The sequence below is a fragment of the Malus domestica genome, chromosome 04 (assembly GCF_042453785.1).
Source record: "Malus domestica chromosome 04, GDT2T_hap1".
In the NCBI taxonomy this organism is placed as follows: domain Eukaryota; kingdom Viridiplantae; phylum Streptophyta; class Magnoliopsida; order Rosales; family Rosaceae; genus Malus; species Malus domestica.
Window position 1 is genome coordinate 29,324,662 of NC_091664.1, and position 13,173 is coordinate 29,337,834.

The 13,173-nt window shown below is 34.6% G+C and overlaps 1 protein-coding gene across 1 annotated transcript; it reads right to left on the bottom strand.

Moving 5' to 3' along the window:
* Positions 1-1,797: 1,797 nt before the first annotated feature.
* On the bottom strand, positions 1,798-6,695 carry LOC103434125 (sodium/hydrogen exchanger 2-like). The gene is made up of 15 exons (XM_029098862.2): positions 6,181-6,695; positions 5,575-5,942; positions 5,339-5,457; positions 4,734-4,831; positions 4,562-4,621; positions 4,439-4,485; positions 4,159-4,353; positions 4,008-4,054; positions 3,837-3,903; positions 3,626-3,726; positions 3,411-3,512; positions 3,161-3,299; positions 2,996-3,058; positions 2,782-2,865; positions 1,798-2,516 (listed from the first exon to the last, which is right to left on the bottom strand). Exons 2-15 carry the CDS (start codon positions 5,749-5,751, stop codon positions 2,187-2,189), a joined length of 1,629 nt encoding a protein of 542 aa, XP_028954695.1. The 5' UTR covers positions 5,752-5,942; positions 6,181-6,695; the 3' UTR covers positions 1,798-2,186.
* Between the last annotated feature and the right edge of the window lie 6,478 nt (positions 6,696-13,173).

Below are 13,173 nucleotides of genomic sequence, written 5' to 3' on the forward strand. Positions count from 1 at the left end.
AATGAACAATATAATATGAATAAAGGGTTATCTGCTATTTTGCTTTTCTTTTATTTGGTTTATGGATTCTTCTCATGGAATAGTTGATAAAGACAATTATATTTCGGCTTTTTAGCTAAAATGGTCTTGAGATTGGCATAACGTGTTAACTTGGTTCCTGATATTTGAAATTAATAAAAGTTGTTGATGAGTTTGTCCATCATCGATCATTTTGGTAATTTCGTGAAAAATTATATTAAATAAAGACCAAAATAACAAAAATACCCTCAATTTAATAAACAAACGAATCATGTTTAGGGTTTAGGGTTTAGGGTTTAGGGGGTTTAGGGTTTAGAGTTTTTAGGGTTTAGGGTTTCGGTTCGGATCAGGGTTCGAACCAAAAATATTCATGAATAAACAACGAGAAGGGCAAGACTTCAATATTCTATTCATCATTTTTATCAATTTTCTCGGTAACCAAACAGATGAGAAGGTATTCATAAGGATGAAGCAAAGTACCTGAAACGCCGTGATTGGTTACTGGGAAACAGCAGGAAGAACTGAGAAACTACTTTAAAAACACAGCATTCTTGATGCTTTCAACCATGGATATTCAATGCTCCTGCTCTGCAGGCTGCAGCAACTACGGTGTGTGAAGCTTCCAGGCAAGCTTTTCTAGTCTGTGGCTAAACCTAACACTTAATGGTTACCCACAATGCCGACTGCCGAGTATCCTACCCCACTTGGTTTGGATATTGAGGCATTTCAGCAAGGGAAAATAGTATTTGAGTACCTATATATAGTACTTGATACATTGTCAATGGATGTTTTCGATACTACATTCATCGTAATGTAGTCTTCAATCGGTATATGCAGTCACACAGATGGTTTCAACTGAATACGAAAATCAGATATCAAATCTGCAACTCTGTCGATGCTGCTTTGCATCCGTTTAAGTACAACTCTAGTGGCTAGTTCAACCGACGCTTTTTTTGCTTCAAGATTCTTGAACATTAGAAGACAATGGGAGTAAGAATTACATTGAGTATGACTTATGAAGCCAGAGCGTCAAAAAGGAGAGGGAGAAGCACTTAAATTTGCAAAAGATAAAAATTTCTTATCTAATATGACGGTTTGTAGCTTTAGCGGCGAAGCTTGAAATCAGTTCAGTGATGGTTCATATGATGAATGCTACTATTTAGGTTCGATTACAATGAAATTGAATTTAAGAGGAACCAGAATCAAATTCGTATGCTTTTTGTTTATTAAACTGTTTGGAATCAGAGTATGAATGTTTTCATCATCTGACAAATAATACATGTACTATTTTCATCTTGTATTTTACTAACTATGGTGTATCGATGCTCAGTGTTTGAAATTTCTTCGATACGGTCGATATTTTAAAAAATATCAAAAAAATAAAAGAAAAAAATACGGTCTATATCAAAGAAACTCTTAAATATCCAATAAAGTCCACATATTTTATCGATATATTTTGACACATCAGTTAAATATAAAAAAAAACTCTTATTTCGTCTAAATCAGTGTTTGATACTCTCTACAATTTCATTTTAAATTTTCATATTTTTTAGTAAATTTCCACCGAAAACAACCAATATCAATATCTGTCGATATTTCTGATATTTACATATCAATATTATCAATATCCGTCAATATTTCTGACATTTACATATCAATATTATCGTTGATCTAACATTTACATATCAATATTTTTAACGATAACCGACATTTTAAACACTGAATATGAATATTAATTTTCAAGGCACTTAACAATAAAATGGATTCAACGCATGTTAATTTGCAGAAACAAAAAGCAAACATTACAATTATTGTCGGAAACAAAACATTATTACATTACATTGAGCTCTCTGATTCAACCGATGTGTTTGTGACAAGAGACAACCCCAATCCGGTGATTAGAGCAAATAAAAGAACAGGCTATACAAAATACACAGTAGATCGAAACAAAATACACATAGATTATGGTACACTTCTACCTTTCACAAGCTATAACATATATCACATGCTCAGTGGGTTCGAGTAGAGAGATTTTTCATTATAACAGGAACACAAGTGGTACACCGCATGTTTTAACAGAAGTAGTGGGAAATTTTATTGTTTAAGTTATTAACTTTTTAGCACACATATCCCACCATTTATATAGTGACACATGGTGTACCACCCTCTCATTGCCACTGAACGTTGTTGTCCCGTTCAGTTGGTGACCCGGGAACAAAGGGAACAAAACCCCGGCCTCCAAACACTGGACGCATGAATGCGTTGTCAAACTTACGCCAATAGCGATGGACTGTGTGCGTTGGAGTTGTCAGAAGATCGCGTAAGCTGGCCGGCCGTCGAAAATCTTGGCCAACAAGATCATCTACAGAATCCTGCCCTAGAAGTGGAACAATGACTGATTTTGGAGAGGTTGGTTCTGACGACAACATGCTGGTTGTTTGTTTTGGTGAATGAGGCAGCAAGAACCTTATAAGAGGTTTCGTCATCAATCCGAAAACCTGAACAAAGTCCAATGACACGTTGGAACCACCGCAAATATGATAAAAGATTAAGCATGATAGAACTACTAAACTTCTGCTAGACCACAAAAACCCAGTCAGCCAATTCTCCGAGAAACGAATAAATCTTTAGCAGACTACGTGCACAATTATTCGTACGAAAACAGGATCAATGAGGAAATAAAAACGTGCACAAGTTCCATGATTAACCAAGGATGGTTTAAGACAATGCTAGAATACACAGAATCCAGAGTAGATGTCTTACCACTGTGCTGACAAGAACAACAGTTATCGTGCTAGTGATCATGATTGCATTTGCTCGCAACTGCGTGTGGCCTGACCTTGTAAACTGCATTCAATGAAAAACTGTATTAGATCCTTTCCTTCTCGTAGTATAGGAATCGGTGTATATGTTCCCATGGAATGCCAATTTTTACTTTTCTCTATGACCAGCAGGTTGTAAGCAATATATAACTTGCCTGATTGTAAGCAAGTGCCATAGACACAGCACCTCTCATGAGACCAGCCCACCATATTATAACCTGCAGGAAGAAAAAAAATTGTTGGTTTAATTTGATCGTTCACTGTATCTGAAGGAAAAGGAAAAGAAAAAAGTAGCGTCGCTGAAGGAACAGAGTGCTTACTTGCTGCCGGAGGCTAATTTTATCATGTTGGTTTTTCTTTGTTAAGTTCGACAAGAATGATAGGGGGAAAATGAAAGCTGCTCTTCCAAGCATAATAAGACCTAGCAGTATTGAACTCACTGCCACTGATGTTCCAGGACTGCGAATGCAAAGTCAAGCACCACATGTAAATCCACTGAAACTGGTATAAGTCGCCGTGTTATGAACATATATGTACAGTGTTCAAACATTATCTGTAACAAGGACATACCTGTCACTTACAAATCTCCACTTTTCAATGTCCAAGGCATCCATACCAACATAAAGGAAGATAAATGTTTCGGCAAGAAATGACAAGGTTGCGAAAGCATGCCTGTAAAAACGTGTAGAAAAATTGAGATCATTAGTTAAACGACCTATTAAACTGTGTCCTAAACAGGACCGTTACATTCAAATGGCTGGGAGGTAATATCCAAGAAGCCATACTTGGTCGTAACTCTTGAACTCTCCGTCACATTGTGCCAAGTGTAATGCGACATCACGATCCCACAAAAGAACACAGTGAGAATGCCACTCAAATAGAATAACTGCAACACACATCAAATATGTCATTACTATAGTTTTTATACGACCAAAGCAATACAATCTAACTACACACTTGAAGCCGGTAAGAAGGGAAAGCAGAAGAGAAGCTTACTTCAGCCAGTATATATGACAAGTATGCCATGAGCATCATAAGAGCAACCTCACGATCCGTAGAGTGCCTGAACGATGTTACAAACCAGGTTGTGTCAGTAAAAATATCTACTCTACTTGGTTGCTGAGTGCACAACGCATAACTTGAATATATAAATTAATAACCATATACCTTCCAAAATAAAGCTTTTTGATAATGTAAGCACTAAGCAGCCCTGCCTACAAGAGACAGAAGTTATACTAAGGTACAAAAAGGAAGGGGGAACAATACAAAAATAGCACACTTGTATATATGGACACGCAGAAAAGAGAGAGGGACTTACAAACACTCCTAGCATAGTGCTTGCGAAAAACAAATATAAGAAGTTGCCCATAAAGTGCAAAGCAATACTGGAATCAATGTGGGTGAGATCAAAGCTCTGAATAGCATTGAAAAGGACCACAGATGTCGCATCGTTAACGACACCCTCCCCAAATACAAGACTGTAAAGTAAAGGTGTCTCATCCTGATTGAGCACCTGAACAATTGGGTAACAAACTTAGTGTAGACCTATTCGTATTTTACTTGTTTGAAAACGCATGCAACATGGATATATGACACACCTGCAACGTGCAAACAGAATCCGTTGCAGCAAATATTGCACCGATTGCTACAAATAGGAAATTAAAATAGTTAGAACACAGATAGATCCAAAGACACAAATGGAACAAAGAAAGTGATAATACCAAGGAAGTCCCCCAACTCCAGAGTTCCAATGTCCAACTTCTTAAAGAATTGTGTAGCACCTGAATCAAGCAAAGACAAAGTAAGTTAACTGTTAAAATTTGAGTATAGCTCATAAGTGATAACCTCACTATGCACATCGGGGAAACATCATATGTGGAGTTACGAGCATACCTAATGATATGATAGTGCAGGATACTAATGTACCAATAGCACCAAACATTACAATGGTCATGAAGTTAACAAAGAACTGCTTCTTTTTCACCTGAAACCTGATACACATAGCAAAGACCAAAACATGAATTCTAAGCTCGGAGAAGAAAAAGGCGATCAATTACCTACCACTATGAGATTAACCAACACAAAATTGGAAACTTCGATACAAAAAGAGAATTGGTGTTCTGCTTGCAAGATGGAAATAGGCACCACTGATTTAAGTTTTCAAAGATAGAACGGGATCTTGAGACCTTCATAAACCATAATATCTCAATACTCATGCTATCTTGCAGCGTAAGTTATTTTCAGTCTTGTAGTGCTATCATAAGCTACTACTACTCCATTTTTGTGACATATAAAACAAAAATCCTAGAAAAAACATCTCGAAGAAAACTATCATCTTTTGATAGAAAAGACGACACAATAAGTAATATGCAACCTATATTATTTTAGCAGAAAACATCAACCCATAAATAGAAGTAGAAAGAGCAAAACAACCATGAACTATACACCACTGTATAACCATACATGCCAGAAAATATACAAACAGAGAAAAATCTCACCCAGCATTGAAAATAATAGGCGGCAAGAGGTATATAAAGAAAAGATCTTCACTGAAAACCAAAAGATGCGAGCTTTTTCCTCTACTGATCAGAAGAATAACTACCCCGGTGCAAACCCCCTACAAACGAACCACACAAAATCGATCACAATTTGTCAAAACACACCAATGGCATAATTCAAAATTTTTTTTCCTTATGTTCTGTTTCATTTAAGCAGTAACTAAGCAAACACTCACAATCAAAAGGGCGGTGATCGACTCATTCACCCATCGATTCTCCTCGAGAAGATGACCGATCACAATACAAGCTAAAAGGAGCGCCACAAATAGGTTCATCGAAACCACGGAGGAGTGGTCCGAAGTGGATAGATTTTGTAACTTTGAGATCATCATGCTCAAATGTGCAACAGCCATTGTAGCCACCTCCTCGAATAAGTTACAAAGCCGAAATATATAACAAGCTAATTTAACAATCTTTCAACAGAAAACACAAAAGACTGAGATTTCCTTTCAAGCTTCGAATTTGCAGAATCTTGGAATATGCGGAATCTATCTCTCCGAACTGCCCATCTCAATGACCTTCGATATCATAAACCTTATGAACTCTGCATTAAAACAAAAAAGCACACAGCTTTTGGAATGCTAAAACTTACAAATGAATTGTTTGGTTGCTGAGAAATTTGAGAAAATGCAGGAAAGCAACTACTTTGACAATGTTTTCGAATTCAAACGACACAAAGCAGCTGACTTTCCATCGGTTTCCTCCATTTTCTCGGCATCCAAACACAGAAAATAGAAAATTCAAAACACCCATCTGTCCAAAATTCCTGACAAAATGCTTACCAGGGAGGTTCGAAGAACATGCATAGTAGGAAAAATTCAAACTCCGCCTGGCGAATTGTGAAAAACGGTAAATACAGCTCGTGATTCCGGATCAAAGGGTCTAAAGTTCACGCAGAAAGAAAGAGTTCCAACAGAGGAAGCTGGAACTCAATTTCTGCTCCAAAATTCTCTGCAAAACCCCAAAACGCACCGTACTGCAGCTGCAAATGCGAGGTTTTCCAAGCTCAAAAAATGAAAAGAAGATTGATTTTGCTGAATTCAAACCAAAACAATCGAAATTTTCCGAGAAAATGGAGGAAAACGAAGGAAAGTGAGAAAATTTTGATAAATAATTGAGAGATATGGAGATTGGAAGCCTCTGGAAACAGCGAGAAAACGAGAGAGAAACTGTGGACTTATAATAGGAAGAAAAGTTTTAGAGAGAGAAAGAGAGGGAAGAGAGAGAGAGAGAGAGAGAGAGAAGCGTGTGTGCTTTTAACACATGATCAACAGAGAGGAGAGAAAACGAAACAGGGAAGGAGGCGATATCTAATCCGATGAGGCCGGTGTAGCGGAATGTGGCGGGTAGTGTGGATCTGGACCGTTGGTTTTGTGATTTAAAATGAACGGGTGGCTGGGGGTGCTTCAGTGCTTAAATTGCCGTTGAGGAAGCTCACAGACGCCGAAATTAGATAAAGACACCAAAAATCAGCCACTCGCGTCGCTGTTTGCCTTGTGAAAAAACTGTATTCTTGGAAAAATAAATATTTCAAAAGTAAAATTTAGGACGAGTTTGGTATCTTATTTAAAAAAATTATTTTTTTAACATAATTTTTATGAATATTTTCTGAAAATAATTTTTTTAATACTTAAAATCTTATTTGGTATGAGATTTAAAAATATTTTTAAATCTTAAAACTTATACTGGACAAAGATATTCAAACAAAGAGGATCATAGGAGAGGGAGAAAGATGAGAGATGGGGAAAGAAAGCAAGAGAGGATCAGACGAGTGAGGAGGAAAGATAAAAAGTCTATATGATTTTTGTTCGAGCAATTACCGAAAGCGAAATGCTAAAATGAATCTCTCGAGAATTGAACTTTTTATTGACTCTCTGTCATCTCATTAAAATCTTAATATGAACTTTTTATTGACTCTTTATCATCTCATTAAAATCCTACTATTGAGACAGAGTATTCTTAACATTTCACTTGTCGTAGCTCAAGCAAATTAATAATTAATAGAAAACGACATATTTGTGTAAACTTTAATGAAAAGGTCTTAAATCTCCTTGAATTTTGGATTTCATGATCATAAATTACTTGTGGCTTGACAAAAAATGAAAATCATAAATTACCTGTGAAGTCACGAAAGTCCTTTTTCATGAAAAGTGCGGGATGCATAATGGGCATAAAAAGTGCATCGGATCATGAACTCCTCTACGTTAGAATGAATTAAGATTACATATCAAGTTAGACGTATATTTTTTTTTAACAAACGATATTCTTTATATTAAGAGATAGAGAGCGGGCTAAGTCACATAATCAATTAGTAATAATATAGTTCAAATTCGTTTTTAACGAGAATAAAAAAAAACAATTAGACGTACATTTTAAGAAAAAAATCATGTTCAAAGAAAAATAACAAATTTAACTAAATATTTTAGGATAGGACACAAATTTAATTGCATTGTGGATCCATTACTAGATAAAAGATATTGAAGATTACCATGTTGTCCTACGCGTATTTTTTTTTATAGGATTTTAAAATATTTCTTAAAGTCCGGGGTAGACTCTATGATTTAGGATTTTGAAAGATCTGTCAAGGTTTAGAGTTCATAAATTTTGGTTTAGGGGTTTCTTTTATTTTTTTTTTATTTTTTTTAGTACATAGATATTTTTGCATTAAGATGAGGGAGAGTTTGGCAAGGCCACATAATGAGTAGTCTAATTTAGTATTAAATTCGTCATTTACGAGATTCGAATATAAGACCTTTCACTTTCAAGTGAAGATGAATATTACCAGACCGTAATACTGAATGGTTATGAGATGAGCTTTGTGTGTAGGGTGTAGATTGCCCAAAATCTATGATTTAAATCCTACGGCCTATGGGATTAACGTAATGAATTTTGTCATTTGAAAAATGTTACGTTGCGTGATAATCACAATTCATCAGAGAGCATAATGACTTATATGACCTTTATACGTCAAAGTGCTTTTTACCAAAACATTCTCAAAGCATGCTCTAAAAACTTAATCGTGTGGACAAGTAAGAAATCACTCAAGTAATCCGTTCGAATTGAGGGTAATTTGATTCATGCCACAAATCATTTTTCCAACTTTTCCTTATCACGTTTAGGACTCTTTGATTAATGCAGTTATGTAAGTGTATTTGTATTTAGCAAGAGTCAATATCCATGTTTTATTGTACAAAATGGTTGCACAAAATTAGTAGCCATAAGCGCTTATCAAATAGACATTTAAAAGTGCTTTTAAAATGATTGAAAGTGATTTTGGTGAAAATATTTTTGAAACTAATCCTCAATTGAAATTCAATTGGATCATAAGAAAACACTTTAAGTACACATTGCAATAATTTTTTTTAAAAACACTTAAAAAGTGTTTGCGGAACTCAAAATTAATTTCATAAACAATGTTAGTTATTTTAAAAACATTTTCAACCGAACCCGTGTTACTAGCCAGAAGGCCTTATGACTATTAATTTTGTTTGGGTATACATAAGGATTTGGAATTCGCAAAAATGATTGCACAAGAAAAGGAGTAGAGACAAGAGTAGTCGAACGAAATAAGCGATCATCCCAATCCAAATGTAGTAAAAGAAAAGTTTAGTGGATAATTATGTATTTGTATTAACCACGTGGTGCGGCTGCATTAGTCATATATCTAATCCTTTTTATGAATATCTTAGGGTTAGCCACTGAGAGAAGCACTTTCTTGATGACTAATCAATGTTATTTGCGTACGTAATCGTAGCCACATTTGTTAGAATAAATGTGTTATTCTTTGCATATGAATTTGGAATCGTTTTTTTTGCAGTGTATAACAGCACATCTGGCTAAGCTGGCTCTGGCCAAAGTTGGTCCCTGAATCCAACTTCTTCCAACAGTATTCTCTCCGGATTTTTATGGTAAGTATTCCGGTGATCCAAAAATTATGTCCGTTCATCTTATATCGTGCGGTTAGTTTTTATCATGTATCGTTTATATTTAATTTTAAATAAAAGTATTTAAAATGATTTATGATTGCACAATGTACGATAAACGAATATGATTCACGAATCCTTAAAATTCTCACAAAGAGGATCCAAATTCCAACTTCTTAGACGTTGATGTGAATAATCAAGCAACTCTTTTTTTTTTCTTTTTCGGTATTTGGTTGTGTTTCTCTTTGCCTTTGCTTCTTATTATTTTCGACAACAGATTCTAATTGTGTTTTATTTGAGTTTTTCTTCTATGTACCACCGTATAACATGGATCCAATTTTAAATTGTCCAATGCTTTTACTATGACCGAATAATAAAAGAAAGCCTTCCGTTATTACACCGAATGTCATACAATAGAGGATGACGGAACTTAATGAAAGGAATAGAGAAGAGAGACTTAAGTGAAAGTGAAGTGGTAGAGCCTATCGACATTTCCAACTACCGATTGATCAGAGGAGAAACATCGTAATTCAGACATCCAGTTGTTTTTTATTTGAATTATGCATGAAGGTTGTAGTTTTTTGCAAGATAAACAAAAGCACTCTTTCTTAAGAGTGCTACTAATAATTATCAACAATATTTTGAGGTTGGAGAGATTATTCAGTAGGCTGAAAATTCGACTCTCGGTACACCAAATGTCATAAGACAAGTGACTGATTTTTTATTATTTATTCAAGTGTCTAACTGATGAATGAAGATACATGGCAGTACTACAATGAATGCTGCCATGTCAGCTTATATGGTTGGGAATGGTTGTAATTAGTTAGAATATGTTGGTCAGAATCTGTTAGTGGATAAGGAGGGTTGCTTAGTCACTAAGAAGTAGTTAGCATATAAAAGCTTTACAAAGCTTTTATATGCTAACTACTTCTTAGTGACTAAGCAACCCTCCTTATCCACTAACAGATTATAACTAATTACAACCAACCACAACCATTCCCAACCATATAAGCTGACATGGTAGCAACCATTGTAGTACTGCCATGTGTCTTCATTCATCATCCCCCCTCAATCTCGGTTGGGGAACCAAGACAAAGATTGCAACAATGTTTGAAAAATACTGGACTATGTAACCCTTTGGTTAGAATATCAGCTTTTTGTTCCTCAGTTGGTACATATTGAACCAATAAATCCTTCTTCTAAACCTTTTCTTGAACAAAATGAAAGTATGTGTCGAGATGTTTGATTCTAGTGTGAAAGACAGGATTTGAACACAATGCCAGTGCTGACAAGTTATCACAGTGTATTAAAGGAGGTTCAGGTAAGAATTGATGTAAATCCCTCAACATATTTAAAATCCAAGTAATGTCTGTAGCGCAATAAGCAATGAATTTATACTCAGCTTCAGTTGAACTTCTTGAAACTGAAGCTTGCTTCTTAGATTGCCACAAGATTGGATTGTGCCCTAGACAGACAATAAATCCAGTGACTGATCTCCTAGTATTGGGATCAGCATCCCAATCTGAATATGAGAAAGCAATAAGTGATTAATCTACACACTGAAAAATTTATCTAGAAGTTGTTTCCTTCCACGTGTTATGTGGGTAGATCTAGATCTGGGTGGGTGGATATATAAAGGCTAATTAAGGCTGAGTCAAGTTGGCCAACTTTAAAAAATAATAGAAAAGTAGGCCAACTTTTGAAACTAACGTATGCATCAGAAAATGCATGCATTATGGCGGGGATCACGTGAAAATGCAACCAGAATAACTATCAATTGTATATTATGTATTTTCTCCTCAATAATGATGTTTTTACGAGCACGGAATTCTGCTGATTTATAATCGATGTTTGTAGAAATGAACAGAAACATACTAGATATTGTTTAAGTAGTAGTCAGAATTTCATATTGATCCCAATATCAAACTCCTCCTGAAGTACATAGAGTTTCACAAAACCATCGAAAATACAGATTACGATGAAATATAATATTCACTACTAATTTGAGATATCTCATAATAATATTTGTATCAAAAACGAAATATCAACTCCAAAAAACTTTATTAAGAACAATATCCGCTAAACCCCCTAAGTTACAATGTTTCGTTCTTACACTTGATATTAGAAAAATGTTTCAACATAGCTGAAAATTGTGGCCTATGCATGAATTATCAGTCTAATAGTCGAAACTTAAAACGGTGTTAAAGATAAAGAGATGTGCGTGGATAGTACCATCCTACTTTTATCTATATTATTACATGACGATGTTAAATTAAACATTTATTATTTTCTTACACATCATATTTGCATGAACAAGAACTAGCCAGCAATCTCTGAAAAGTCGTACCAGCAGCATGAGGCGATGCCACGATCGTATTATAATGCAAACAAAGAAGCTTGGAATCTCAGAGGAAATTTATATTTTAAAAAAGATTTGTTTAACAAATCTTGTAAGAAGAAAATGTATATAATTAACAAGAGATTTGGATGGGCAACAGAAATTAATTGAGATTAATTAGCACAAGACAACGATCACCTGAAGGAAAACAAAATTATGGAAGATGGGAAAGCTCAGTATTTTGTAATTAGTACTAATGAAAGATGTTTCCATTTTTCTTCTTATTTTAATGAATAAATAATTGATGTTTATGGTGATTTAGATGGGATGATTATAAGTTCATTTGAAGTTGCTTTTAAAAATGGCTGAAAAAGTTTTTGATAAAAAAATTGTTAGATCTAATCCTTAATAAAAATGTAATTGAATCATGAAAAAACACTTCAAGTACTTTTGGAAACGAAAAATATTTTTTCTTAATGTTTTGAGTCTTTTAATCGAGCCCAAATTATTGGGTTTGTATCTTGTTGTTCATGCACGCATTGATGCAATGCAAGGTCGTTTTTTTTGGGTCTGCCTTTTATGAGAGATGCATTTTTCTTGTATATACTTTTAAAATAGGTTATAATAATTTTCACTATAAAACCGGGTTATAATAATTTTCTTGTCTATATTTTATAATGGTGTCGAACTCATCATAATTTCAGACACAACTAAAAATTACACGAATACAAAACCTCATGAGTACATGATTGGCATTGACCAAATCATTCACAAAATGTTTATCATTTGTGTACATATAGATCAATTCATATGTGATACAAACACGACACAAATGTACATAAGTAAAACTAAAACAAGAGTGTGATAAGGTTGTGTGAAACCATAATACAAGAGGTTCGATATTTATGTTTGTAGTCACATAGTCAGTGTCATATGATGAGTGGACCTTAGATCAGTTTTAATTTAAAAAGTAATGCAAGGTATATTAAAGTCTGTGGGGGTGGAGTCAAGAAATGGTGGGCTACCCACACACTTCTTTTTATTTCTTACACGTTTTAATTTTTGACCATTAGATCGAATAAATTAAAAAAGATAAAAAAAAATATGTATAAGAAGTAAAAACGGATGTGTGGATAACACCACCCGTCAACAAAATGTAGAATGTGATTAAAAGTTAAAACAAACCCTAACAAAAATAAATAAAAATCATTCAAGATTGATTTTGTTTTTTCTTCATACAATGTGAGCCCGTGCTTGGTCCAGCCTCCATAAGCGGGCCGATCCGGCCCGAAAAACGCACCCGATAACCAAAAGCCCAAAGATAGTTTCGACAATTACTTTGTTTTATTTATCACCGTTTGGATGTGCTACTCTATAAAGTGCTTTTACTCACTAGCACTTTTTATTTATAACACTTTTCAGTAACTCTTCTATGAGGAAGTAGTTTGTTTGTTTGTTTGTTTTTTTTTTTTTTTGGATCAATGAAGAAGTAGTTTGTTGTTTGGCATGCAACC

Coding starts and splice junctions, on each gene's coding strand:
- LOC103434125 (XM_029098862.2), bottom strand. CDS start 5,751: ATGGCTGTTGCACATTTGAGCATGATGATCTCAAAGTTACAAAATCTA. Junction 4,832..5,338: donor CCTATTATTTTCAATGCTGG/GTGAGATTTTTC, acceptor TATGTGTATCAG/GTTTCAGGTGAAAAAGAAGC. Junction 3,300..3,410: donor TGGAGATTTGTAAGTGACAG/GTATGTCCTTGT, acceptor TTGCATTCGCAG/TCCTGGAACATCAGTGGCAG.